Source organism: Oryzias latipes, chromosome 5 (assembly GCF_053564925.1).
Source record: "Oryzias latipes strain Hd-rR chromosome 5, Olatipes_Hd-rR_3.1".
Lineage (NCBI taxonomy): Eukaryota > Metazoa > Chordata > Actinopteri > Beloniformes > Adrianichthyidae > Oryzias > Oryzias latipes.
Genome location: NC_136241.1, coordinates 11,010,119 through 11,033,422, shown reverse-complemented (window position 1 = coordinate 11,033,422; position 23,304 = coordinate 11,010,119). Strand labels below are relative to the sequence as shown.

At 39.4% G+C, this 23,304-nt stretch overlaps 2 protein-coding genes and 1 long non-coding RNA gene across 3 annotated transcripts in view; 2 read left to right on the top strand and 1 right to left on the bottom strand.

Moving 5' to 3' along the window:
* Positions 1-1,676: 1,676 nt before the first annotated feature.
* Positions 1,677-12,832, bottom strand: tamm41 (TAM41 mitochondrial translocator assembly and maintenance homolog). Its single transcript, XM_004068650.5, has 8 exons — positions 8,797-12,832; positions 8,377-8,559; positions 6,091-6,183; positions 5,798-5,948; positions 4,353-4,498; positions 3,384-3,549; positions 3,099-3,161; positions 1,677-2,399 (listed from the first exon to the last, which is right to left on the bottom strand). The coding sequence occupies exons 1-8, from the start codon at positions 8,932-8,934 to the stop codon at positions 2,308-2,310; spliced, it is 1,032 nt and encodes a 343-aa protein (XP_004068698.1). The 5' UTR covers positions 8,935-12,832; the 3' UTR covers positions 1,677-2,307.
* LOC110015107 (uncharacterized) lies at positions 8,756-12,958 on the top strand. Its single transcript, XR_002290190.2, has 3 exons — positions 8,756-8,895; positions 10,665-10,749; positions 12,823-12,958. It is a non-coding gene; the product is annotated as an uncharacterized LOC110015107 (long non-coding RNA).
* A 3,628-nt stretch (positions 12,959-16,586) lies between these two features.
* The window catches only part of syn2b (synapsin IIb), a 90,350-nt gene continuing 83,632 nt past the window's right edge, over positions 16,587-23,304 (top strand). The window contains exon 1 of the mRNA XM_023954875.2: positions 16,587-17,672. Within this exon, the coding sequence (XP_023810643.1) occupies positions 17,236-17,672 (437 nt within the window). The 5' untranslated portion in view covers positions 16,587-17,235. The remainder of the gene's footprint in view (positions 17,673-23,304) is intronic.

Genomic DNA, 23,304 nt, shown 5'->3' with positions numbered 1-23,304 from the left:
ATGTCGTTGTGTCCTTGGGCAAGACACTTCACCCTCCTTGCCTCCAGTGTGGCTCCACTGGTGTGTGTATGCACATGAATGATCCCGGTGATGGTCAGAGGGGCCGTAGGTGCAAAATGGCAGCCACGCCTCTGTCAGTCTGCCCCAGGGCAGATGGACACAATGTAAGCACTTTGGGTGTCTTGAAAAGCGCAGATAAATCCAATCCATTATTATAATTGCAATGGCACCATAGTACAAAAATAAAATGCTCACCTGTTTATCTAAAATATATCTTGGAAAATCCTTGAGAGTAGTTATTACAGCAGACGGTGACAGTTAGTTTATTGCCAAGAGAAAATGACGAACAGCAAAATCTGATCCATAATGCCATGAGTGGTTTTTGTTCACCTTTCACCATTTCCCTTCAGGGGTCGGCCACTGCGAATGAGCTTTCACTGATTTGAACAGGTGGTTTGGCAGAGATTTTTACGCCGGATACCCTTTCTGAAACAACCCTGTAACTTATTCGAGCTGTGGACTAGTACAGGGGGACGGAGACTTGTGCTCTCTTGATGCTACATACGTAGATAGACAGTAGCGCAAATGGTCTTGCCAAAGGACCCAGACTTGATAAAGCTCATCAAGCACCCTGGGAAAAGAACCCTACGCACCAGTCCTACAAGGAGAAAAAGTCCTGCTTTGAAGATTATTATAATGGTGTTGAAAATTGCTGAATATGAAATAAAAATTTGTGAGGGCTTTCGGACAAAAGTGAAGCATTATCAGAAATGATTTAATTACTGTAGTAGGAACCTCCAATATTTGTTCTTATCATAGCAATACACTATATAGTTAGTAGTGAAGGAATTCGGACACAACCTATGTCTTTTATTTGATTATTATTGTTTCTTTATTTTTATGAATCAATGAAGATTATGTAGGAATTAATGATGTACAGTATGATGGTTTGGGGATTTGTTTGAGTTTTTTTTTTTTTTTTTAGTATTTTGGATATAAAATTAATTAAAAAGTAAGTGTGCTAGGGCCATTATGGTTTGTGCTATCGCCTCACAGCAACGAGGCCCTGGTTGAAATCCCGGTTGGGACCTTTCTGTTTGAAGTTTGCATGGTGTATGGGTTTTCTGCAGGCACTCTGGCTTCCTCAAACTAGGAGCCGGTTTAGCTCGTGCTGGTGTGCGGCGCCTTCCATCCTTGAAACCAGGGTTCGAATCCGGGCTGCTCCCTGTTCCCTTCTCTACTCCTGTGCCGGTCCCAAGCCTGGTTGCTTTGAGAAGGTTGCGTCAGGAAGGGCATCCGGCATAAAACATTGCCAAGTTTACCATGCAACCTGTTCGCTGTGGCGACCCCTGATGGGAAAAGCCGAAAGAGGAATAAATACTCTGGCTTCCTCAAACTGCTAAAAACAGGGAAATTAATGATTTTAAATCGCCCCAACATGAGCTAGTGTGTGTGTGTGTCCCTGTCACTGAATGGTGATCTTTTCAGGGTGTACCCCACCTTCGCCCAACATTCGCTGGGTTGGCTCCAGCATCCCTGTGACCTCGAAAGGGATTAGGTTGGTTCAGTGGATAGATGGATAAGTGGGTGGGTGTGCTACAGATAACAATCTCAGCACAGGGGACTTTTTCCCAGAAACTAAACATTAAAAACACAAAGAAGGGGAATAAAGAAAGTGAGTCCGGTAGTTGTTTAATTAAAAAGTGCATTAAACACATGGTTTTTAGGTGTGTTAGAGCACATACTGTTAAAGGGGCAAAAAAAAATGAAAATGCAGCCAATGAGCACCAGATAAAAAAAGGTCATGAGTGATTCTAAACTGATCTTTGGCAAAGGGAAAAAAATGCTGGATATAAAACATTAACATGGAAATATAAGACCAAGACAAAGTTTCACAGCTGGGTTTAAGACAGAACATTGTGTTAGAATTGTCTTTTCTCAGAGCTGGGTCAATCTGAATGTGTTAAAACAAGAGCCTTTGTGAAGCTTACCAGAAAGAATCATCCATCAAGAGTAACTTTATGCACTTCTGACAAATAAACAACAAAAAGTTCTCCTTTGAACTTGAGGTAAATGTTTCAGGCTGTGTTTCTGCAGACTTTGTGCAGTTCTTTTTATTCTCATAGCTCCGTCACTGCAACATTTAACACGATAATGTGTACAGTATGTATGTATGAGTTCAGTGAGGAAGAGTTCAGAGGTGGCTGTGGCGCAGCCTGACACCAGGATGGGATCAGTCACAGTGGTTCCTGGAGTATCATGTCTCATCTCAGAAACAATTGCAGGCAGGTTTGCGGACAGACAAGTTCAGGACATCTGTGAGACAGAAGGCTTCCGCCTGGAGCCCCTCCACATCTTCATCAGCTTTCTGGAGCTGTACGATGTCGTTTTCCACAAGCCTGAGGCAAGAAAGTACAGCAGTAGCTTTTCACACTTTAAAATTTATGCTACGTTAGCTTTAAAGTCCCTCTCTGATCATCTTTTGATCCTTTGAAGCGTTCCCAGAAGTCTTTTAATTATATTTATGCCGTTTTTAGCCAAAATCAAAAAAAAACTGTGTCATTTTTTAGGACACAGTTTTGAAAGAGTTTATCAGAAATTTGCCTCTGAGTTAAGGGCAGGACTATTGGCCTGGAGTAAGCCTACCTCCATTTCCCATCATCCATCTGTTTACACCCTCTCCTGCCAGCTTACAGGCCCTCACACCTCCCATTTAACATTAGCTGTGCAACAAAAATTTCGAGCAATGTTGAAGCTATCCAGCCGTACAGTTTAGAGCCAGAGGTCAGCTCGGACGAGGAAAACAGTCGTAGTTTCAGAGCAGTAAGCTTTGTGGCCCACCCAGCGTATTTTTTACATCACAAATGCAAGCTTTTTCCAACTGCATTTTTTCGTCTGCTTCTGATTCAACACAACGATTTCACTAAAGAAATAATCAGAAATGCAATTTCAGGCTTAATTTTCAGATATATGTCCTCCATCATCAGAAAACAGCCAGAAGAACATGTTAAAAAATACAACTTTCATCTGAGAGGGTCTTTAAAGGAAAATGCATTTAAAAAAGAAGTGGATCAATGCAGGATTTTAGACTGACTTACCAGCTGTAGCAATTCCTTTGATGCTCTGTGTTATACTGGAGGATTTAACAATGGATGAGATTCCTGTAAAAGAACATCAACCCGTTTAGAGGACTGTCTGTGAGCAGATATATCTGCTTGTTTTTTTTTTACTTAATCCATTTAGTTTTACTGACACCAAACTCCTAATAAGTAAATGTTCCAACTTTTATTCATGGTTTCTAACTCAAACAGGAGTAATTTTCTTTTCTCCATAGCTGATGTAATCCCACAGAGTGGTCATCTTCTTTACCTATTTATTTTTACCTTGTTGCACAACAGCTCCACACTCGGGGTCCTGCGCCACCTGCAACAGGATCTCCTCCACGTCCCGATTTTTTCCTGGAGGATCCACCAGCTTCGTGATTCTTTGCTGGAGAGTTCGAGGTAAAGCCATTAGCTGGACAAACTGGCCTTCAGGGCTTTTGTCTACCTGCAGAGTGACGCAATTCAACACAAAAGAAACACAGGCACAAAGCCAGGCAAGTGTGAGCACTAATAACAACAGTTTTTAAAAAAACAAATAGATCACTATTGTGATATATTTATTCATGTATTGATAGTATTTAATATACAGTTGTACAGCTAATTCAAAAAAGAACAGATTTATCAGCAAATCTAGTTTCATATGCATAGAATAACATCACTTTCATAGGCTGACATTGAACACATTCACAACTGAAGCCCAAACATTTCTTTGGGGAAGCTCCAAAACTGTTCATTGTTGCTTTGTAGCTTCAAATGTAGCTTTCTGCACCTAAAAGAATTCAATCAACGCTTTTGTCATTTTGATAGATGGTCATGGCCACCTGCTCCTAAATGCATGTCCTGCTTTTTTGACAGGGAGCGAGTCACAGTGTTCCTCAAAGTCACGGGACTCTCACAAAAGCCAGTACACTAAAGCCTAACTGCTCCTACAACAGACTCATTGAACAGGTCCTTCCAGTGCTGTGTGCCGCCTCAGGGGCTGAAGATTTCTTTCATGTAAAAGGGAGTGCTGAGAACAGTTGGAGTACACAGAAACACTGACAATAGGAACAGTTTTGAGTTGACACAAAGATTTTTTTAAAGGATATAACTGGATTTTTCAAACAGCAAAATGCCTTAAAGCATAAACAGAAAAAAAAGACAAACCACAAACTGAGGGTCTAAATGCAAGTAGATGTTGGCCGGTATTTGTCTGTTCAGATAAGATAAGATTTATTAAGCCATAATGTGCAAAGGAGCACATCAAACCTCGAGTTTTCCTTGCTGAGGCTTGTAGACGAGTTGTGGGCAGTCCCGTAGGATGTTGCTGTACAGAGTCTTGAAGTGCTGCATGTTGTCTTTGACGATGTTGGCCACCTTGGACTTGTCCTCTCCAATCACCATCCTAAAGTCGCCTTTAGAACAAACAAATCAATTGGTTTCTGTTCTGTTGGTGTCCAAAAGACATAAAAACAGTCAGAGAAATGTTCTCTCTGATATCATTCCCATTAGTTTCCCTCATATGGTACGAGTACTGACTTATAGGACATTAACGCATATCCTGTTTGAAGTTAGAAATGAAAGTGTCCCATTTGCATGCTCACATCCCCGTTTACACTAAGCACTCCCATGTTCATATACTCATAACAGTCAGTGGATCAACAAAACAATAAATCTGTCTCCATCCAGTCGACTGCATCCTTACTCTGACTAATTTATTTCAAAGCTCTCCAAAGACCTAAAGAAGAAGAATTTCTGACAGAGTTTTGCATTGAAAGTTTTAAGACAGATAACCATCAAATTAGGTTCTCCTTAAATAATTTGTCCAGATTTAATTATTTAAAATGAAATAAACTGCTGCCACTATTAATTTGGCTCAGACACTATGTGGATACAGGGCCGTACTGAGCAACGCTTAGCACAAAACTAACTCCACACACCACCTCAGTTTTTTAACCCAAATCCTAGGTCACCTCTCAGAAAATGTTCAAATTAGAACTATAGTTACATTTTTCACAGCTTTTAATGCTTTTTATTGATAATATTTATGAAATAAAGAAAAAGTTGTTGTTGCTACATATAGCACATTTATCAATGGTTGGCCCTTTTTACTGTTTGTCTGAATAACTTCATGTAAGTTTATATACTTTACTCAATACAGCTAGTAAACTGTAATGCAATTCAGTTTTAGACTAACATTAATGTGAGCTAAAAGCCTTCTAAAAGTTACTTTAATGTGCAATAGGAGTTGATGAACAATGTTTTTGGTATAAAAACATTGGGATCCAATGCCTGCAGGAAGTGGCAATGCTCTTGTTCTCCTTAGGCTACACACAGCAGGGTGTTCCATCAGGTAGCCAATGTGTCATCTGCACAAGTTCTCCAATCATGTCTGCTGTTGTCATCCCTTATCTGAAAGCAATGACAGAAACTGAGTACCTGTCATGGATGTCATGGAAGCTGTGGTATTGCAGCTATTTGCTGTTCTAAGACGCAGAGAACTGTACACACACAAAATGATTGGCCTATGTATATAATGCCTATTTTGCTATGTCTGTACTTTTCCATTCACTAAGATTAATCTATATTTTACTCCACTTCCTTTTTTTTGGTTTCCTAGTTTTTATTCTTGTTCAATTGACCTTTTATCTTATTTTATTATTTTCCATGTAACGCTGTTTATGTCACTTTATAGTGAGACTACAACCATATACCAGCATATGAAAGTCCAGCAATCTGCAGGAAGAGGTCATCCTCGGAGCAGCTCTCAGGCAGCATGAGGATGGAGGCCGTCACCGCACTCTTCAGGTTGGAAACCAGAGCGGCCCTCAGCTTTGCATTCTCATTCTGCGCCAGCATCTTCACCTGCACAGGAGTACAGAACAACTACTATGAGCATGAATGCCCACATTTATGCAAACACTAAAAGATAAAAGTCTGAAGTGTGTTTTTATGTGACTTTTTATTTAAAAATGGTTAAAGTGATTTAAATGTTTGGCATATTCACCGGCTTGTGAAGACGTCCAGCGACATACAAGGTCTTCCAATGCAGCAGGTCATCAATCAGTGACTCTGTACTTATCACACCATATTTGATCATCTGGAGGGAGGAGCATGTTTACACTCATTTGATTAAATTCAGTGGCGTGGACTCAAATAAAGTAGGAATGAAAAAAGCAGAATAAGAGGAAATATCATTTACTGAAGCCGTTGTCACACAGACACTACGTACATTTTGTGCATACGGCACAGATAAAATTGGTCACACATGAATATTCGTGAAAGTTTCACAGATGTACCACGAAAGAATCAAGTTAAAACCACAGACCAAGTACGAATATATTGCTTTGTTTATATGCAATTCATTAGTGATTTGTGCACCAATTACGTCATTTTAACCTGATATGTGCCCCCGTATGCGATAATAAAGTTATAAATAAGTAGTACATGTGTGAAAAGTCTTTCAGACATACGTTTCCGGTTTCCGGTTCCGGGTTACACAGCAGGACGCGAATACAACTATCTTCAAATTACTTAAAAGGTTGATTTTCCCCAAAAAAGAGAGCTGACCATGCCCCCGAAGAAACCCCAGGAATACGAAGACCTCATTGAAAATTGTTAAATTGATTGACTTTTAATGATATTACTTCACTTTCTCCAAAAATTGATAAATTGATTCAAAAATCTTTCCTAATGTAGCATAATTTTGCACATGTTTTTAACTTTTGATACTTGATGAAATTTTGCTATGAAAATTCCTGAAACAGTGTTGTGTCTACTTTACTGATATAGTATTATGTTTTATTCATATGAATGGCTTTTATAAGTAACATAATCTGCATATAGTTCAGATGACTGATCTGCATTTCCCATGTTGATTTCTAAAATAGTTATTTTTGATGTAATACTTAAGTAATTCATCTTTGGCATGTGCTTTATCGATATCTTATGATTTTTAATTCTGTCTGATGAAAAGTGGGACCCGGATATTGATAAATCATGTAATAAAATGGTTATTGTATAACGGGGTGGGATTATATAAGTTCGCTTCCTTCCACTCCCTTTCAAGCAATATTTATTAATATGTCTAATTATCCTAAGTTTTATTAGTTACTGTATGAATGTATAACTGATGTTTATATTGCTGTTGTGTATTATTTCTAATTAATTTGCTTGAAATAAATCATTTAAAAAAAAAAAAAAACGTGGAACTGTCGTGGAAAGCCACAAATTTTCGTACGCATCTCACAAAAAGTCGCCCACAATTACGCAAGATTTGCATAATAATTGTATATAAACTACCCGTAAACTGTGAAATTCTTAACCGACCCAAAATTTCGAACAGCTCAAAACCGAATTCACGTAACCACCCGTCAAATAAAATCCTGGACGGACATCTGAACACATCGACAAACGCAAGAAACACGTATGAATTACGTACGTCACGCATGTCTCACGAAAGACCAAAGTGTCATGTGTGGAAAATATACGTAGTGGCTGTGTGACACGGCCATAAATGAAGGGTCTGCAACCTTCAAATCTTAAAGAGTCATTTAATGTAGTTCAGATTGTCTCTGACCACAACTCAGTAGGAGCCACAAAGTTTTACTCCACCCTGTAGAAAAGTGCGGCACTGCTTAGTATTTACATTATTGTAACTATTATGATAAAATAATAAATGAACTATAGTGTTTTGGCATGAATTAAACAAACAGAAGGAGCAAAATAGTTTGTTTTTTTCTAAATATGAAATGGTTTGTAACTTTTGACAGCTTCTTAGCCTTGAGTTTGTAAACTTAACCAAAATTAAATCAGAGCTAACGAAGCTACCCATACAGTATTTAATGTAAATTTAAGACGTGCTTCAATTCCCTAAACCTTTTTCAAAAATGGACAGTCCACTTTATAATCTGGTGCACATTATGGATTAATGTTGTGCGTGTGTGGCACGAAAAATAATAGCCGCATGATTAATCATATAGGAGCATTATGGGTACTGTAGTCAGGAGCCTGGCAGAATCGTATGGACTGTGCTTTAGTTGTTTGTGAATGAGTCAAATAAAGTTAGACTTTGTTGACTGTTTTCCTTTGCTTAACAACTACGTTCCTTTTTCAAATGAAAAACATTTGATTTTTCTTCAACCTCAGGTTCCAGACGCCTCTTCTAAACACCAGGGATCACTGTAAAAAATTATTCCTTTTGACTGAAATCTATTGAATTTAATTAAAACATTACCACCAAGAAAAACAGGTGAATTATAAAAAAAACAAAAACAAACCACAAGCTTATTACCCTTCCATCCACAGGCACCAAGGTGTTGTAGTAAACCGCAGCCCCGTAATCGCTCTGGATGGAGCTGATCATGGCAGGACCCAACAGCTTGAGGATGGAATAATGCTTCCTATTCTGCAGTAGATTCATGGTGTGCCATGTCACTGGGTCGTCCACAGCAAACACAAAGTCCAGCATGTTTTTCTGAGCGCAGACACAAACATGCACACGCATTAAATGTCTGAACATAGCATCCTACATACATGCATACTAATACAGCTATGTCATTACTCAGTTTTAGGTTCGTTATAATGGTAATCAAGTTAACAAAAATGATCCTCCTTGGTTAATCCTTGGAGCAGACCAGCGGCTCTTATTTTGACAGGCTGCTCCAGCTTCGTGATGCCGGTGTGCCGCCTGCTGTCCGTCACCTCCTCTTACCTCCATCTGACCTTGGCTGATGCCATGCTGCTGGAAAACACCGGAGCCGTATGCGAAAGCCACGCTGATGTCCTGCGGGAACTGGGCCAGGATTCTCCGGTAAAGCACGCCGGTGTTGTGCAGAGCTGGAAGACTCATGTTGGAACGAACTACTACTGCTGCTGAGCTGTGTATCCTTGCGCTACAGGGAACTAAATAAACAACAAAACAAAGTAGCTCTCGGGTAAAGTAGGCGACGCATCTCAGTGAATAGAAAGTTTAGTCACGTTACGTGTCAGCGAAACTATTTTGCATGACAAGAAAAAAAGGGTTTTATTACAGACAGTCAGCTCAGTTTGGACGGGTCAGTTCTCTGCCACACGGTCGACTAAAATATGCGTCACGGATTCCACCGCGGAGTAGGGTATGATGGGAAATTGAGTTTACGGTACATTGAATGGTAAAAATGGAGGCAGCATAGAAGCACTTTGTTTGCGTAAGAATGACAACTATTACATTGTAATATAAATTTTAGACCATTTTTAATTTATTTTTTTATATTTTTAAGCTCTCCTTGTATGACAAATGCACATTCCACCTTTATTTTGTGTACTTGTGTGCATGTGTGTGATTGTGTACCTCACATGTAAAATGTGTTTTGCTGATTAAGCACAGCGGTTTGCTAAAAATAAAGGAATTACATTATATTTCTGTTTTTGTTTTATTGCATGTGACGTTTAATATTAAAAGAAAAGGTGAATCTGAAACTGATTAGCCGACAGGAGGATGATCAGCACTCATATTATTAACTTCTCCTGTGATGGCTGCATTGCTAATTACATAAGACATTTAATAATAGCTAATAAAATTAGAGTCTGAAAATTGTACAGAAGCAGATGCTGTTCATCCTAATTTAAACACAAATACGATGGAAAAAAGAATTTGGAGAAAAAAATTCTTATTGAAAGCAATAAATCTTTTTAACTACATCAGCTTGTACTGTTATAGTTCCACTTTTCACACTTAATTGAATACATTAATAATGAATGTAGATTCATGACGACTGGCAGTCCAGCTTTTTGTGGGATTTCTATGAAACTGTGAAAAACATTATCTCTCTTCTAATCGTTGGAAGTAATTTTTCTCACCCAACTAGACAACGGGAAGGTCACTAAATCCTGACTAACAAGCTCAGTCTCAGTGTGAAAGCCCTTCCATAGCTCAAAGACTGTTTAGTTTTAATGTTTTTTTTTCTGTTTAACTGAACTTACAAAATATGTTCACATAAACAACATTAATATTTCTCATAGTTTATTTCCATACGTGATTTTTTCAAATCCTTGGACCATTTTAAAAGCAGCGTTTTAACAGAATTTAAACAGAAACAACTATTTTAAGGAGCTTTAGTGAGCCAAGCTTTGTAAAGTGATGTTATTTTCATTGCTAAAAATAATAAATGCAGCTTAACTGCATTTCAGTAAATGCTTGGAAATCCATTTGGATTTGGATTTATGATTTTATTTTATTTTTTCTCAAAATATTAAGTTTACCCATCAGTCAGTCACACCAGCTTTAGGTTAGTGATCATTCACAGCTGTCTTCAGTTGCCTTTAGAAATTGAGAAATTATAGAGCTAGTTTTTGTGAAACAACCATTAAAACTGTTGCAAGAATCAAACTGTTATTTTATAGAATTCGACTTTTTTAAACTGTATTTGGTCCCAAGTCTTTATCCATAAAGCTTTATTATTTTCTTTAGCATCTAGAGTAGCAGTTTCCTATTTTGTTGCATGCTCTGTTTTTTAACCCAATCTCAGTTCCTATTCTTGTACTTTAAAGTGGTTGAAATTTAGTTGTACATTTGTTGATTTATTTTTTATTTTTTTACAGAGATTGAAGTATCTGTCTTGGGGGTGTCCTCTGATTAAATCCCTTGCTGGAGGTGGAAGGAAAAATTAAATGTATTTGCCATCAGGTAAAGGCTTTGCAAAATCTCAGTGTTTTAGGCCTTTTAAACTTATAGCTACCGTAATTAGAATTGCTTATTTCTTCCATGACCTAATCTTATGATACTAGCTCTTTACAGGACCGTGACAGTTAAAAATGCTGCCTGAAGATGTTAAAACTGCAAAAGATTTGCATGTTCAAAGAAAATCCTTCTTTGAGTCCGTAATTTGAATTCTTTTATTCCATCAAACCAAAATCACTCCTGTCCATGAACACACATGTCAGTAAACCCATGGAAAACAACAGGTAGAAACATCAAGATTTTTTCAAATTTTTGCATGCCTGTTGCCATGGTGATGGTCACTGCTGCCTGGACCCAGTGAGGGTGCATCAAAAGAAAACGTCCACAGTAAAAAAAAAAGGCTGTCTGCACCACTGCGTCAGTATTTTCATTTACAGTTTCTGACAGAGGCTAGTAAAACAAAAATTTACTGAGACAGATTACTAAATTTGCATAAATAATCCAAGTGTTGATGTTGTATTTGAATTTGTAAATGTCTTTTTTTTTTAACAAACTTTAATGTCAATAATTAGCTAATGTGTTTGGAACTAAATCACCATGAGGTATTTGAAAAGTCTTTTAGTCCCCATGTTTGTTTAATTTTGTTAAAAAATAGAATAGTTCCAATTCTTGATTGAACATTTAGTTCTACCTCAAATGAGTGGGGACTGTGTGGCTCTTAATGTTTCTGTAGCTTTTTGCACAAAGGGAATTTTGATCTATTACATTCCATTTCAAATCAGTTATATAGTTACGTCCCATCAGCATCTGCATTTTTTTGCATTGCAGGTAGAATTTTCTGATTTTCGGTTCTCATGCCCTGTTTTTTTTTTACAATAAGCCGATTCAATAAAATGTGCTGCATCCGATATATATTTATGGTATGTAATAACACTTTGTGTCTCTGCAAATCGTAAAGTTTAAACATATGTTATGGTATATTGATGAATTTGATTCCTTGTTACTTTAGCGAGCCTCGCTATCTTACTTGTTGTCATGACAAATTTTGTTGTTTTGTTTCCTGCTCTTTCTAAAATGTACGGAACAAAGAAACCTTGTGTGGGAAGAAAAAAAACGTCCTTTCAACCCCACAGAACTGAAGTGACGTGTTTTTTGCCAGCTTCACATGTTCACCAGAGTGTGTTGCAAAGTAGCTTCACTGATCATTATTTCATAGACATTTTGCTGCAGACATTTGTTCCAGTCTTCTGTGACCATAACTCTGTGATTCAAGCTGAAATGTTCATCATAGAAAACCCATCTGTTTTTATAGTTAGGTGTTGTATCAGATGCACATTTCAAATACAAGAAGAAAAAAGTAGCAACAAAAAAAGGCTTAGTCTTTTACTCTAAAAGCTCTGGTTGAATCAGACTTTTGTTTTATGAAAGGAAATGTGGATAACTTCAAGTGTTCTCTGTTTCACACTGTACTATTTCTGCATCAGCTTTGCTCTGCTTCATTTATTTCCACTGCAGGTGGTCAAAAGTCAGTTCAAGTATATCACAGATGTATCGAGGATTTTAGTATGGCTCTAAAATGCTATAGTTTCATCAGATTACCGAGGTAACACTATAGAGGAGAGGTAACACCATGTCAGGGCGACCTGTTGCTCTTTCCAGGCATGCAAAAAGCACATCTGATTATATTGCGCATCATTCACCTTGTGTTATTGAGAGTGTGTTGTGTTTATGCATGAATGGTAATTGAAAAAAACACTCCCACATCCTGACCATGTTCTGTTATGGAATTACTTCTTCTTGCATTCACATCCCTTTCATACAAATACTTAAAAAAGTGCTTTACTTTGGCAGAAGGAGTTGCTTGGTCAGGCAAGTACATCAGCAATAATAATCATTTAGATTACCACTGAGCCATTAAACCTTGAATTTTTCTCATGCGAACTCTCAGCAAAGCCATTTGAGACAAAGGCTTTTATTCTGAAGGGCTCAGTTTTCTGTATGCATATCTGTGTCTTGTGCAGACAGAGATGTGTGCAAACATCTTGAGATTATTCCTATGTGCATTTGATCTTGTTGCAGGAGAGAAATACTGGAAACTCTTTGGGTTCATCCAATTCTATCCATCCATCCATCTTCTTTACCGTTTATTCCCTTTCGGGGTTACGGGGTTGCCGGAGCCTATCCCGGCCACTTGGGCGTAGGCAAGGGATGCCCTGGACTGGTCGCCAGTCTGTCGCAGGGTAGAATATCCTCAATCACACATCCACTCACTCTCACACTCACACCTATGGACAATTTAGAGTTGCCAATCAACCTATGAAGCATATTTTTGGACAGTGGGAGGAAGCTGGAGATCCCGGAGAAAACCCGCGCATGCACGGGGAGAACATGCAAACTCCACACAGAAAGGTCCCCCATTGATGTTGTGTATTTCATGTCCCCCAGCCGGGACTTGAACTGGGGGCCTTCTTGCTCTAAGGCAAGAGCGCCAACCACTGCGCCACCGTGCAGCATCCAATTCTATTTTAATTAGTTCTAGTCTAGACAAAAAAAACCAAAAAATAAATAAATAATCCAATTCTATTTTAATTATTTTTGTTTGTTTTTTGCAAAGCAACAACACAGAACTTGATGCTCTCTCTTAACTCCAACTATTTCTTCCTGCAGCATTTAAAAAATACATTTTTTAACCCTTGTGCTATCTTAGATGACCCCAGCCTTACATCGACGTGTTATTCCTACCATGACAAAAGTGGATGAAGGTGGAAAGATTTCATGTAATCAATGGACACCAGTGAAGATCACAAAGCATTAAAGAAAAAAGGTTCAGAGCACTGTCTAGTGGGTCTAGATGACCCAACTCCCAATGGTAAAGTGTCTAGGATAGCACAAGGGTTAAGCCAACCATTTGAAAATCAAAGGACCTATTTAAATCTATCAATCATTTGTGAAAACAAACAGTTAAAGCTTCATTTCATGGTTTGCCTCCTGTTTGATTTTTCTTTTCAGACTTCCCACAAAGGCTTTCTAGAAATGGGTCACGTTTTGTGCTCCACTGTCATGTAAGGGAGGTGTTAGGTGATGTTAGTTTGGGATGTGACTGCAGTTCACACTGCCTCTGCGACACACTCTGACTCTCTTTTGGTTGACTAAGCACAGCTCCCCACACTGACTCATCCCGACTTGCTTCAGAAGTTAATCTTGCATCTTTGCATGTTTTAAACTATGCAGTCATTGAAAAATTAGATCCCTTTTTCTTCATTTTAGTTTTGTTTTCGTAGGTCAAAAGGATATTTTAAGCTGCGTCACACAGCCACTTGGAACATTTTGTGGACAGTGCACGGATGAAATTGGTCATATGTGAATATACATAGAAAAAGGAGAAAAGTTGTGGTCTTTACATGAAATTTTCACTGAAGTATCAAGAATAAACCATGAAAAGAACACGTAAACATTAAGGACTTTACGTCCGATCCAAGGACTGACTTCTCCTTCTCTGCCTCCTAATCAGGGGCTGCTGGAGATGGACCAGTTGGTTATTAAGCAGCACTTCTCGCCTTTGGGGGTTCATGGTGATGTCTTCTGAAGCTGAATGCATAGAGGTGTGTCCGCATAGACGGCACCGTCTAGACTGAAGTGTGAAAGGTCGATTTATATACCCGTCACAAATACGTGAGTGTGCAGGAATCGTGCTTGATTATTGTTATTACATGCTATTCATAAGTGGTTGGTGCGGCAATTGCACCATCGTAATGTCATATGTGCTCCTTGTACGCAATAAAAAAGTTACACATCAGGGATACATGTGTGAACATACATGGAAGGGTTGTGGAAAGCCACAAATTTACGTATCCATCTCGCAAAAATCACACTCAATTGCATATGATTTACCCAATAATTGCATATAAACTATGTAAAATACACTTATATTGCGTAATTCTCAACTGATAAAAAAATTTAGAACAGCGGAAAACAGAATTCGCATAAAGAGCCATCAGCCAAGACCCTAAACGGATATCTGCGCACATCAACGAACGGCCAACGCAAGAAACACTTATGAAAACGCACATGGAAAGGACATAGAGAATGCGCTGAACTTCAAAGCTCAGTTTCCATATATTGACTTCTGCATCAGAGGTGGAAAGAAGGTGACGTGGTTATGGATTATCATGCAGATATCTAAACAGAATTAATCTCCAATCGATAATTCTATGATCCCCAATCATATCAAGCTGTCTGGGAAAAAGGTTAAATAATGCATTTCAATCAATTAGCGCTAAATAAATGTTCCTTGGTGATGAATCAATCCCATAATGGACTAATGCAAGATTGCATCTTGGAAATATTTAAATGTTAGAAAAATAAAAGGTAATAGCACTAAACTGAAGTTTTTTCTTTCCTCCTCTCCTGTACTGCAGTGTCTTAACTCCATACTGTGCTCTTTAATGCTGCTCAGACGTGTGTGGGATTTTCTTCCCGCTTGAATAATCTTCCTTCTCTTTCTCTCTTTGTCCTTTCATCCTCAGGCATTTTTGTTAAGGCTTAAAGCAGCAAACATTTTGGATGCAGGCTGCTTTTACTGATGGCATTTGGCAATTTTGTTCCACTTATAGCATCACGTAGTGAATGCATAATGAAGTCAGGCACAGAAAAAGATTAGATACAGGAGGAGAAAACTGTAGTCAGGAAAACGTGTCACACTCTGTGGAAAATGATTTGTATTACAAGATGAAGAACCAGCGATATGTGAATGTTTTTCGTGTTCATTGTAAATTATTGTAGTGGTTGCAATGCATTTTGATATCTTTGGATCTTTAATTTTTAAAAATGTTCACATTCAACTAATTAAAACATAATCTGATAAGATTATACAGCAGAGACATAACGTTTTGGTCGCATTGTAAGGATTTAGATAATCTCTTTCATGAAAAATGTGTATGGCGTCTTTCAAGATGATCTCTGGTTCGCTTGTTTGTACTGAAAGGCACTGACACATAAATCGATAGCTACATGAAGTTTCATCAATCCAAAACAGAGAAATCAGATCTAAAAAGTTTATAAAGGTTTATGTTATTGATTTTTTCCCCACAAACTTTAATCCATAAAAAACTATCACCGCAATTCATACGTGAAAACAACTAGAGTCCAGGTGGAAAAATGTGGATTTACAGTGTAAAAAATATGAAGTCCAAAATATTACATTTATTTGGTTACATCTATACTTTGAAAAACCGTGGCGGCTTTCTTCCATATTTCCTGTCATCAGTGTAATGATGGAGTATTAAAGATGTTTTTCCCCCCCGCAGTTGTTCCTTGCCCCCTGCAGTGTGTAGCCTGTAACCAGGAGGTCTTTAAACCCAAAACTCAAGGGAAGTTGCATTGAGATTCATTTTGAATCTGCAGCTTCTGAAAAAAACAAACATGAAAGACACTAAATGTATAATTTTTTGATTACAAATGTTTGGGTTTAGAATGAAACACTTTAGAACCAGATGTTAAATGTTATATTACTAAACCAATGCACTTTAGGCATGTTTCAAAGTGTGCAGAAGTTACGGTGTTTCTGGCCACCAGGCGCCACTGTTTGCCCAATTTGCCAATTATTCTCAGTTTGTCTTAGCAGTGTGCACCGACATTGGGTGTAATCGCACATGCCCATTAGATCCATGTGTGCATCTTCTACTAAGCCTTGGTTCATCCGCTTTACATGACACCTGGGATTTAGAGAGGTTGTGGAAATGGTAGAAAGACGGATGGTAAAAGAAGAGTGTCAGGCTTGCAGGATGTATGGAACTCCACCTAATGCCTGCCTCCAGGAAACACCCTCTCCGGCTGCACACGGCACACAGCACTACAGTGTTGCAGCACAACACTGGAGCATCGTTTGTGATGTAGCAGGAGGATGACAAGCGAGAGAAGGAGGAGAGGGGGAGGGGGCAGCAGGCTGTGAGTAAGAGAGGAAAAGAGCAGGAGGAAAGCGTGAGCGGAAGAAGGGGTGAGATAAACAGACGGCAGCATCTCCTGAGCACATTCAGCCTGCAGCAGCTTAAGAGGCAGGAAGGCTGAGTGAAGAAGGGGGGGGGCACCGACACCTCACCGACGGGGGGCGACACCACACCTCTCTCTTGCAAGCAGATCCACAATCTCACACGTCACACATTTGGAAGCGTGAGGCTGAGGAGGTGGAACACCACGCACACGCGCTGTTCTGCTGGCGTAGCAGCACTTTGGGGAGCTGTCTCTTGAAGTCTGGACCAAAGCTGTTTCATCGCTACATCCATCCCTCCCTGCTCCTCATTCAGTCAACAGAGGAGCAGCTCTCCATCACACATCTCTCCACCATTTGGACTGCTTTGTGTACCCTGTCATTCATCTAACCTCCGGTCCAGTCTGCCTCAGTTACTGCTCTCCATTCAGTCTGGACATTCAAAGGAACGCAGAAGGGAAAAAAAAGAAGAAGAAGCCTGAGAGACCAACCATCCAACTGCAGCCATGAACTTCCTTCGGCGTCGTCTTTCCGACAGCAGCTTCATGTCCAACCTGCCCAATGGCTACATGACAGATCTCCAAAGGCCTGACCCACCTGCTCCACCACCCCCCACGGCATCCTCTCCCCCCCAGCAGGGTGCAGCCCCTGCCACAGCTCCTGTACCTGCCCAGTCCCCAACCAAAGCTCCGGCACCATCCCAGGCGCCAGCAAGCTCCCCTGCATCCCAGGAGCGGCGTCCATCCCAGCTGGCCCAGCAGCCTCAGCAGGCCCAGTCCTCTGGTGGTTCATCTGGTTTCTTCAGCTCCTTCAGCTCCATCACCAACGCGGTCAAACAGACGGCTGCTTCTGCTGCCGGATTTGTGGAGCAGTCAGCCCCCTCACCTTCCCTTTCCAAGAAGTTCAAGATTCTGCTGGTGATTGATGAGCCTCAGCATGAGTGGTAAGTGGAAGATGGCAGTTGTCTAAGTGTCACTGCTAAGTGAACTGTATTTGAGTATTTGGAAGATTCATTAATGCCTGAAATATAAAATATTTGCATCATAATCAGCCAAGGAGAACATATTTTACCATTAAAAACATCCTGTCTAATGAAGAGTGAGTGCTTGTTGTTAATATTGATTGATTAGCATTTTTCTGAGTGGTTTCATAAAAATGAAATCAATTTAACCAACACGTTTCAGTTTCATTTAATGAAATTTGCTTTGAAGAACAGAAAAAACTAAACAGACAAGGCAGGTTTTCTGTAGGGTTTAAATTAACACATCTCACCACCCAGCAGTGTCGCCTACCTTCCTCCATGAGGCTTCACCTCTGCAACACGCTGTATTCATTCTTTCAATAAAATGCCTTTGAGAGCGACTGCTAAAAGGCATCAGTTTCCCTCCCTTGCTTGCAGGAGTTGCTGGACAGGATGTGACTGTTGTGCTGTCCACTGGGACATTTTGGTCATATGAAAATGCACGTTCCTCTAAATAAAACATAATGTTATCCAAATGAAAGGCAACCCCAAGCAATTTTATCTCGCCCGCAGAGGTCTGTCTTGACAAAATAGAATCTTCTGACCCGTATTTTTTTTCTATTTTCTGTGTGTATGTGTGAATGGATGTTTGATGATAGATTTCACAGTTGTTCTGAGGTGTCAATATCTGGATGTGGCTTTATCTTGTGAACCTTTTATTGGATGCCATGGCTAAAAAGGACGAGGCTGCGTGAAACAGTTTTGACCTTTTTTTTGTCTAATGGATGCTTCATCGAGTTATGATGAGGCAATATCTGTCCAGCAGTACTCATAAAATTAAGGGTGACAACAGCCTCTGTCAAAAGCTGCTAAAACATCTGGAGAGTGGATCTGAACTTTTTATGCTTCAGAAGAAAATTAATCAACCCTTCAATGACAAAGGCTTTGAAAATCTAGTCCAGGATGAGGTTTAAAGCCTGCATGTGCGTGGTGTTATAGGGTGATGATTGGATTTTATAAACTAAATTAATGTGTGTGGGGAGTGTATTGTGTAGTGTCTGTAAGGATCATGTAAGTTGCACGCACTTATGACGTACGAGTGATGCTGTCATACGGTGCTCTTACGCTGCATTCTAGGCTTCATTAAGGTGCCTGCTCTGGCTCCTTAATAATACCTCAAATGCTGCAGGCACTGGTTGTGTAGTTATACGTAAGTGCCCGTAGGACAGTCGTAGGATCCCGACAGAAAGTGCACTATTACCTAACTTCCTAATTTGTAATGTCAGGTTGCATGCAAGAAGCATTTAAGGAGCATGCAAAGAGCGAGCACTTTTCACATGAACAACACTAATGGGTTTCTTGCACAGTGCACAGGATTTGGGGTGTTGAAAAAGGAAAAATCTGTAAAAAACGCCTGGGTCTCACCTTCTTCACCCATACTTACCCTTGCATGTTGCATATGTGCTCACTACAACCTGTCGCTCAAAGGATGTCCATAAAAAAATATGCTCAAACAGCAATATGTCCTGTAGGTTTCCGTGCTCTATACAGGTTTGCCCATTTTTCGCCTGCCGACACCCCATATTCCCTCGTAAGAGCGACTTTTGACTAAGGCTTTCATAATGTCATTCATATTTGCATGAGTATGTTTCCAGGATGTCTTCATTGACTTACCCATATGTGACACAGTTAAAGCATCAAACTGCTACTGATACTCATGTTTAGTATATATAATCCATATTCTATAATCTGGAATCAGAGCACTCATCTGGATTCACATCAGATTCTTTCTTCCCACTCCACAAGTTTTTGGATTAAAGGCCTATTTTAACACACCGACAAGTGTTAGTTCTAAGGATATGCATTCCATCATGTGCTGTCAAAACGGCTATTTCAGTTTGAGGGTTCTAATTTGTTGCAGTTATTTAATAAACCTTTAAAAATGTTTCGAAGCAGTTGGTGAGGAGTCACACGCTGTGGAGCGACTTCACAAAACTGATAATGTAACTCTGAAAATCGCTGTGCCGGTTGAATGTGGGTTTCTGTACGCAGATTTCAGTGAATAAACTGCAGTGACGCCAAAAAATGGAGACAAGTGAGAAAGGCAGGAAGGTATTTTCACCTTCTCTGGCATTTTAATGTGTTTTTCTATTTTTCTTGTAAATGGCATTTCATCAAGAGCATACTGGACATAAATATTAATGCTGGGACTGCAGACAGGGCTCTCCTTTCTGAGACTTGGCGAGAGCAGCATTTGGCTAAATGTGATCGATTTTCCACCCAGGAGGGAGTTGCTCGAAGCTTTCCGTGTACTAACATTGGTAAACAGACAAAAACTTTGACAGAAATATTAAATCAGAAAAGCTTCTCCACGGCAGTTGAGCAGACATGAAAGATAAGAGCATGTCAGCTGGTTTTTGACTGCTCCATAGGATAGAGATCAACATTTTCATCTAGCAGGAGCTGGTGTTCATCAAGCGTTTAATAGTTGCAATTCATGGAAAGATGAGGTCTCAACATAATATCTATTTAAACAAAAATAATGTTTGTTTTTTTTTTAATTTAGGAACTAATTGCTTTTGGGAGGGATTTCTCTCTTTACAAGTGCCTTGCCTTGTTAAGTTCATGCATACAAAACATAAACAGAGCTTGCTTTACGCCCACATCAGTGACTTCCAAACAAGTTTTGATCAGGATGGATGACGGAAAGCTGAAAAGGCAATTAGGCACTGGCCATTTCCACCCGTCAGGCTCAATTATGCGAGATAAAATGTCTTGGTATTATTAAGGAGCCCCAATGTCTTTTTTTATAGTTACCCATATTTTTTAAACTCTCATTCATTTTCTTTGATACATTACTTTTCGTCAATCCAAATTGAACTTCCTTTACTACTCAGAAACCAAGCAGCTATCTAAAAATGAACTGCAAACTGAGGAGAACATGACGTACAAATGGGATCAACAAATGACACACATATTCTCCATTAAGATTTGACTGGTTGTGTTACATAAGCAACCACAGAAATCGTGACTCTCCGCATCAGACTGTGCATCCTCCATGTTCCTCTGTGACTGTGTCACAAAAAAGCCCGTAATGGAAATCAAATTAGCTGAAAGAGGACATTTTTGTCAGCGAGATCTGGATGCGGGCATGCATACAGACCTTATATAACTGACCTAGGTCAGTATGAGATGGGACGGGGTAGAGACCATTCAGGGTCTTTCAGGTTGCTGGTAAGACAGAGGGAGGTTTGACCAAGATCTGTGACTGTGGCTTTTAGAATTTCAATGTGTCTTTCCTTTGCATGTGTGTGTATGTGCACCAGGGGGGATCCTCCTCATTTTTTTAAGCTTGAAAGTCACAAAGTGTGGTTTCAGAGAAAGGGCTTCAGGTTCACAATGTGATGAAGTTATGAGAATGGACGTGGTGATGCAGCAGTTTAAGCCCAGGGGCCACATCTGCTCCCTTTCCTTTGCTCATCTTCACTGTCTGCCTCCCACTAACCCCCATGTATTCCCATCCACCCACTGCTTACATTGCGTTCTCTGCAGTTTTTGTCAGAAAAGTGACTTTCCCTGCATTCACCACACATATTGTGCAAGTTGCCATCAAAGCAGATTTTTGAACAATTGAAAACAATGACTGAGATTTGTTGGTTTGACCAATCGTTGCTGTTACTTGAGCTTAAACTTTAAATAGCTGTTTTTTAAACATTGCGATTAAGATGATGTGACTTTTTTTGCTTCTGACTGGATGTTACAAAAGACTGGCTAAAGTAAATACACCTCATCATTCCAGAGGTAGTTGGAGGCTGTTTGAAGAAAATGCTGACATCATGGTTAGGGATGTTTTTACCAAATACTGCTGTGACAGCCCGGAGCTCTAAACAAATATTCACCCATCCAGCTTGGCTTTTATAATGCATATATATAAACCTAAATTTGACTAATATACTAAAATATTTTTATTCAGATAAACTGTTGAGTGCAGTTCTCCTCTATCACTTATTTTGGGCAAGGTTGTGATAAATTGGGGCTTGTCTGGGATCCTTTTTTCCTTTTTTGTAATCATTTCGATTTTTCTTGATGCTTTTTACATTTTTAATGGACTTCTGTACATGTTTTGGTGATGGCTTATTATGTGTGGTTGCCAGTTCTAGGACATGAGGTCTGCTGCCAGAAATTGTGATTCATGGGTGTGCTCGCTGTGAATTACGAGTGAAGGTGCATTGTGGGAGTTTGATTTTAGAGGATGTCTTTGTTTAGTTTGAGCTTTATTGATTTGGCTGGGTTTTTCCCCCAATGAAGAAACATAATATCGCTAAACATTTGAAGATTTATGAACTGGAGGATCAAAAATTGTCCCCAATTTTACACAAGTGAGTCAACTGACAACCAGAACCAGGAGTCAGGCCAACTTGACTTTGAATGCTCTCAGTTTTCGTTTGTCAAACTCTTTTGTTGTTTTGAGGCTGAAGAGGAATCTTTTGGGCCTCATTGGAGTTTGAAAAATGTGTTTTTTTCCTAATGGATTTTTTTCTTCCACATGGCTGATTTGGTGTGTTTTAGCAGCGGTAAAGTTGAAATCATGGGCTACTCACAGACCACAGTAATATCGTGGCCCTCACTACATTACCAGTAGTTGATAATCTTGAACATTGGTAGAGATAATGGATAAACACATCAAGATCAGTGTTCTGACAAGGCATCACAAACCATTTGTGGTTCTGTCTCATACTTGCGGCACACCCTTAGATGTTGCTGTTTTTGTGGGTTTGTCCTTTGACTGACATAGCATCACTGCGTTGGATTTACACCGACACTGTCAGTGAAACAAAACATGTGTGATAATTTTGTTGTGTTTTTACTGCTGGTTGTGATATGAGTTTTTGCCAGTGATGTAAAGAATAATTAGTGACATTTTGAGTCTCAGCTGCAGGTAGCACTTTCAAACCCAGCCTCAGAACTGACCTTATTATGGTCAGGAATCGTGTCATGCTGGCCAGACAGAAGGCTCTTGGAACTGACCTTATGTTCGCTGCCACCTAGCACTTGTTGAACAAGACCACTGACATTCTGACTCCCACTGATAAGTAAAAAGTTTACATTAGTGAAATTGGTTACTTCTTTGAGAAAGTTGATGAGAATTATGTCATAACACTTGGTATTTATCATTGTAAATGTATATTGGAATACAAACATGTTTCCAACAAAGTTAAATTGACTTTTCCAAGTGTAAATGTCTGTTGGAATTTGCTGTTTGAGAATTTGCTATCATCTGAGAGCTTGCTCTAATTCCAGAGAGACCACGCTGTTATTAATGCAGATTTGTGCTAATACCCAGTGACTAAGAATGGATCTCTGAAGAGCTATTTCGTAGCATCTGTAGGGACTAGGTGTCACTGACTGTCCATTAGCTAAATGTCAGGACTGAAGAGAGAACAGTTATTTGGATAATTTGAATGTTTCAGGAGAAAAAGGTTTCAGGTGTGTTAACAAATATGCATGTTTTCCTTCACTCACTTTGTCTCGTGACATTCTGCTCTGCAGCAGACATTGGACCCAGACAATTATGATTATGAGCACAATATTATTTGTGCTATTGGTAGAATGG